This window comes from Aplysia californica, unplaced genomic scaffold, assembly GCF_000002075.1.
Source record: "Aplysia californica isolate F4 #8 unplaced genomic scaffold, AplCal3.0 scaffold02679, whole genome shotgun sequence".
NCBI classification, from domain to species: domain Eukaryota; kingdom Metazoa; phylum Mollusca; class Gastropoda; order Aplysiida; family Aplysiidae; genus Aplysia; species Aplysia californica.
This window is the reverse complement of record NW_004799949.1, coordinates 1-6,169: the sequence shown is the minus strand read 5'-3', so window position 1 is coordinate 6,169 and position 6,169 is coordinate 1. Positions and strand designations below refer to the sequence as shown.

The window sequence follows — 6,169 nt, the reverse complement described above, 5'->3', positions numbered from 1 at the left end:
ACACAGACAGATCAACAGCAGGGCTCACTGCCAACCCATCTCCATGGTTTTTAGTAATGACCATGAAGAAAATTAGTAATTTCCCATAAAAATTAGTAATAGTGCTCTCATTTTCAAATTACTACATTACAACGAACAAAAACATGTCTTAATTATGGAAAAAGAGGGCTTATCGAAAATTAAATAAAAGTGAAGGTCAAAGTTTTGCTTTACAGGTCAGCACTAAGTCTAAGACTTGTAAAAAGAAAAAAACAGCTACAAATATTTTTTTTATAGCCAAAAATCTGCTGACGGTAAAAATCGTAATAAATCGCCTTACGATCGGAATTTTGTAGTGAGGCTAAAATATCGTAATGATTACAAAAAAATCTGGATGGTTGGCAGCCCTGTAACAGCACCCACACATAGAGTAAACAAACACAAACACACACATACAATCAGAAAAACTGAGCTGATCAGAACAAATAACAGAAAGGAATGGGGACATCATCATTATCATAGACTAAACAATTACCCTTTTTTATTGTTTTGTTTTTCTTGAAGCTTAGCAATTTTCACAGCGCCCACACATTTTTATGTAGTTTACAAATAGCTGCACCAAAATCAGAACACGAAACAAACAAATAAAAATCAGAAAGGAATGGGGTACAAAGACTGTCAATGTCTGCTTCAGACCTGAAACGTGAAGAAGAAGAAGTACATTCAAAGCATCCTTATGTGTTAGGGAGCACACAAGTTCTTCTTACCTTGAGGAAGACAGATCTGTAGAAGTCATACATAACCTCCCCTGAGGACATCAGGAAATATCTCTGAAATGAAGGAAATAAAAACACGTCTGGCAATGGATACAACTTACGCACAGTCGAAATGTGTCACGATATGGTGGAAACAGGTGCTCCTCAATTTTTGGGCATTATGGGGTTATTGTTATCATATCAAAGCCAGTTCATTTGCCTTGCTTTTGGTGAAAAAAATATTCATCTACGTTGAATAGAAGTCGAAATATTTGTGATTGAAGGAGGTCAGGGTCACCTGGTTTCAGAGGTGAAATTAGCGAGAAAATGTCCACCAAAGTTTGCTAATATCCATAGCTTGAGAGTCCTTGAAAATTGAAAACTTGACATTCTATGTGCTTTTAATAAAGGTTTTTCAGTAAAAATCAACAGAAAAATGTGCTTTTAAATGTACATAAAAGGCATTGAGCAAAATAAAAAGACAAATAAGAACAAAATTGCCCAACGGTCAGAAAATGCCAATTTCTTTGATTTAATTATTTTGACGAGTGCCTGATTTCACCATGACTTGGTCCTCACATATTGTCTAAGATGGTCATCCATTGTCAGAAGAAAAGCGGCCGTCATAGATATGTGGACATTTTACACGTAGTCATTAATATGTTTTTAAAAATGAAAAAGAGAGGTAGCTGTTTGTATGGGTGATTGTGCGTGTTTGGGCGCGCGCGTGGGTGTGTATTTGTGAGTGTGTGTATGTGTGTGTACGTGGTGAAACACCAAACCAATGTGCCAGGATTTGGACAATAAGGATGTATCTCATCATATCTTATCTTGCACGGGAGGCCACTGGAGCAGGCTTGACTGTACTTTCTCAAGGGGAAATACAATGTTAATTCCTGATATACACAAATGTGATATTACTGAGCATGGCACCGACAACATACAAGTGATTGGGGCGTGTTACTGGTAAATTCTACATCTTTTAGGCCTCTGTTTTTTCTGCCTACCTGTCTTACTTTTTCAAATAACGAAACGAACGCTATTATGTCCACGAGCATTTTTTAAACCGTCAATATTGAAAACTCAAATGAACCCGCTCACCTGCATGGCATGGATACATTGGACCAGGTTGTACTCTGACTTGAGGATGTGCAGCAGACGCGAGCAAACCCTGCTGTAGCGGGAGGCCACGTACGGGCCCAGGCTCTCCTCACACATACGTAAAACTTGGCTCTTGATGGGGGTTGAGTCACTAGCTGCCACACTGGAGGGGGACAGACATAATAAGAATAACAATAAATTATAGTAATGATAAAAAATAACATTATAATAACAACAAGAGATTGCATATAATACTAACACCTTACTTCCTTACTACTTCTGATTAAGTGATTCTTTCCCCAGTTTCTCTTGGCTCTTTCTTACTAATGTCTTTCAGCCACATTCCTGCGATAAGAGTAGCCTTCCACCATCATCCAAGCAAAAATCAAAATAGATTCCTATCAAAACTGAAAATACCCTAGTCAGAATTCTAGAAAATACAGAGTACCTTCAAAATCATTATGTGGTTGCCCTAAGCTTAAAGACAGGGGGCCCTACGATGTCGAAAAATCTATCATGTGTAACGACCAGTTGCACAGTAGGTTGAAGAACAAGCAGCAAACAACCCCATAGATGTAGCAGCAGAACAAAAAGAAGAAAGAGGATGATAATAACAACAACAATAGATTGCATGTGACACACCCCATGTCCCAAATAGAAAGTAAGCTTTATGTGCTTTTTAATAAAGAGTATCTCTTCTGGGAAAATGGGAATTGCCACAATATGGACACTCTGAACATATCAATTTTAAAAGACTGTAGGCTCTGGATCGCTAACAACAAAAGACTGTAGGCTCACAAATTTATTTCTGTTTGACAGTTCGCTTTTTATTATAGTTAGTGGAATGGAAAATCAAACAAAAATAATTAAGCTACAGTCAAAAAGGAATGAAGTTTCAAGGTCACAGGTTTTTAAAATTTCTTTTTTTGTGATTTCCATTTTGGATTTTGCCAGTTTTTCCCCATGACTCTTTTCCTTACGACATAAAGTTACTACAAAACCAAGACTGAAGCTTACAATCTTTATAGCCTCTAGAATAAACCATCTTTATGGCCTCTAGAATAAACCAGAGATCTTACAGTTTTAAAAACAATCACGTTCAACCCTGCAATATGGAGCAGAAAGTTGGGAAACAAATCTTCAACACTCACATGGCATGGAGCCTTGAACACTGTCTCAGAGACTTGTTAATAGCGGAGTGGTCAAGCAGCCAAACTTGCAGGCAGTTGGTTCAAATTTTCCATGCTCCGGATTTAAAATTAATGCCATCCAAAGATACTTCACAGTTCTGTCTCACTCAGTTCAGGTACACACGTATAAAAGCATTGAAACAATTTCTTCAGTACACCAAAGAGAGCATTGCAATTTTGAGTGTAAGTACATGTTTTAGTTTAGGTACGAGTTTTACGGCACTTGCAACACAATAAGGCCATACAAGTGCCGAAGATTAGAGGTGTTACAAGAGAGTAACAAACATAAAAAAGAAAGAGGAGAGATCAGGATGATAGATGTTCGATAGGAAAGAAGGAGCAAAGTACACCAGAGCACCCGCCAACCACCCACTAAGTACATGTTTCACAGCACCATTGACACAATATCGTCATGTAAGCGTCACAAGGATATCATAACTATGACCCAGTGCTCACTTGTCTTCTACATGTGGACCACCCTTGTTCCCTCTGCCTTCCTGAGAGAACAGTGCGGAGAAGTTCAGGTGCAGCAATGTGTCCTTCTCGCCCTTCTGCAGAAGTTGTTTACTCACTAGATTCGGGGTCTTAGACGACACCTGGGGAAACATCAGACAGACAGAGAGAGAGAAGAAATCAGAAAGTTCTTCATACTTTTCTTTTTCTGCATTCATTCAAACAGACATTCCAGCAGATTGGAGGGAGTACTAGGCTTCAATTCCGTTCCCATACAAAGAACAATTCTACCTTGTTAGAATGAGAAGCGGGTTTCAGTTCACTTCCCATGAAAGTATATCATAAGTGAACTATAACAATGAGCCAATTCTGGAGTCAATTTATACCCTCTCATATTGTACATGAGGCCATGCTATATGTGGGTAGATAAGATACGAGAGACAGATAAAAATAAGAAGAAGTTGAAACCATTAAAAAAAAAAAAATTAAGAGACGAACGATTCCGTACAAAATAGCTAGAAACATTTCCTCTTGGACACCGTAACAAAGAGGCCATCATTTTTCCAAACCTTGTCATATAAGTGGTCTTATCAGAGACGGATGTTGAATTTAGAGGCCTTGCTTCACATTATATCACCTAATACCTTTGCCCGAGGTGCCACTGTTAGGCACTTCGCTGACACATGCAAAAAACCGTAGTTCAATTCCCAAGTGGCAAGAATTTTTTTTCAAGTATCTCGGCCTTTCTGCCAAGACATTGTATCCTTCTTAGTCCGGGCTGGCCTAGACAGGCAGATTCAAAGCCCCTCTCCTAAATAATCTAAAGCTAGATTTTTTTAATACGGGGAATAAAGACACCAACATTAAAACAAAAATGTTTATAAAAAAATAACCTGACAGAGTTGAAAAGGCTGCTAAACCCAAACATTCACTGTCACACAAGACCATTTACTTTATGTTGACAGAAAAACAAAGCCAAACATATTTTTAAAAAAGCTTAGTACTTAAATACAATGTACAAAAAATTCCCTTATAGTATTCACAAGGACAAAAACACACGTCATCTTAAACAATAATGAGAACACACTCTAATGAACTTACAACAATGGCAGAATTCTCATCAGCTGTTTCAGTTTCTAGAATTTTCTCTTTGGACAGAGACGTTGACACAGAGTTGAGTTTTTTCCCCATTTGCATAAGGAAATGGTTAAACAGGGACTGAGGTTGCTCAACTGAAAGGAGAACGTTTTGAAGTTTACGAACAAATATGGACAAAAAAAAGGTTAGAATGTTAATATTCAATGACGTTACAAAATCAAATCCACATGTCAATTTCAACTACCCTGGTCTCCCCTTCAGGAATATGCTGCTTAAGAACCTGGTCTTCCTCAGAAACTGTTTTTACCATGAATGACATTGAATTTTTTTTTCATCTAAAATTCACATGCCAAAGAACTTTTTCTAAAAATTACAATCTGCCTGAGAACCTACTTTGAGCTAAGGGCAATACACTTTAATGAATACAGTCGAACCTGTTTGTTTGTTTAGTATAGGGTTTTACGGCGCTCGCAACTGCATAGGTCATATGAGCGCGCGGGACACACCTAATACTTTTTCGATGGTAGGAAATTTTGAATTTTGCCCGGGTGGCGGCCGAAGCCTACTCTTATCGATTTTAGACCACCAAGGGATCTTTAACGTGCGCAACTTGCACACGGGCCCTCCGAGATTTTTCGCCCTTGTCCGAGAAGGCTAGGTGTAGATCTTTCCTACCAGAAGATCAGGGGTGTGGCAGAAAGACAGCAGTTAGGAGGAGCCAAGGAGTAGCAGTAGAAAGGCTGCAGAAAGAGTCAGGAGCCCAGAGGAGGGGGCAAAGGAGGTGAGGGGGTGGGGGCAGAAAGTGCGAAATGAAAGCAGACAACAGAACATTGTTAGAGATCAGGAAAGGATGTGAAAGGAGACAATTTTAGAGAAGAAAATTTTTTGGTCGCTACCCGGAATCGAACCCGGGACCTTTGAATGAGAGGCCAACACCTTAACCTCTAGGCCACGAGAGCCCCGTCGAACCTGTGTAAGACGGAATCGCAAGGGAGCGGGAAAAAAATTCCATCTTAGACATTTTCCGTCTTAGACAAGGGAATTTAGGGGGGGGGGGGGGTGGGGGGTGGTCAAATGCCCAGCCGGTGGGATCAAGGATCGCTTGTCCGATCGGCAAGCAGTGGTCCAAACTTCACACCTCTCAATTGCTATCCTGTCTGATAATGACATGCGTCAGTCTTACTTGTCCAATTACCACCAGTGCTTGCTTTTCATAGGACCACTGTCTGACCTATTAAAAACAGAAACGTTTGAACATCTCCTTGGCTTCCACCCTTAGCCCCACCCAAAGGTGCCACCCCTCACTGCCATCATTGTAACAACGATTCGAGGAACTCTTTTCTCGGCTGTCATTGGTCAATCTAATTTCACACCTCTGGCTTCTGGCTACTCAGGAAAGTTTCCGTAGTGGCTCGCTACTCGAGCACTCTCACGGGCAGTCATGAGATTTCACACCCACACTACACTGACCATCTGCATCGCTCAGGGCTCACATGATGGGGTAATACTTGCACCCCTACTCCCCTTCCTCGTCCAGCGGCATGGCCATTGTGTTAAGTTTATAGCCGACGGAACTAAACTTGCGAGTTTTGT

At 40.1% G+C, this 6,169-nt stretch overlaps 1 protein-coding gene across 1 annotated transcript; it reads right to left on the bottom strand.

Annotated features, from left to right (window-relative positions):
* Window positions 1–746: 746 nt before the first annotated feature.
* Window positions 747–4,710, bottom strand: LOC118479127 (gamma-tubulin complex component 5-like; the record flags this gene model as incomplete). The annotated part of the gene is made up of 4 exons (XM_035973752.1): window positions 747–809; window positions 1,836–1,998; window positions 3,482–3,621; window positions 4,580–4,710. Coding segments are annotated over 4 exons (497 nt in total), but the record flags the coding sequence as incomplete, so codon positions are not given.
* Window positions 4,711–6,169: the final 1,459 nt, after the last annotated feature.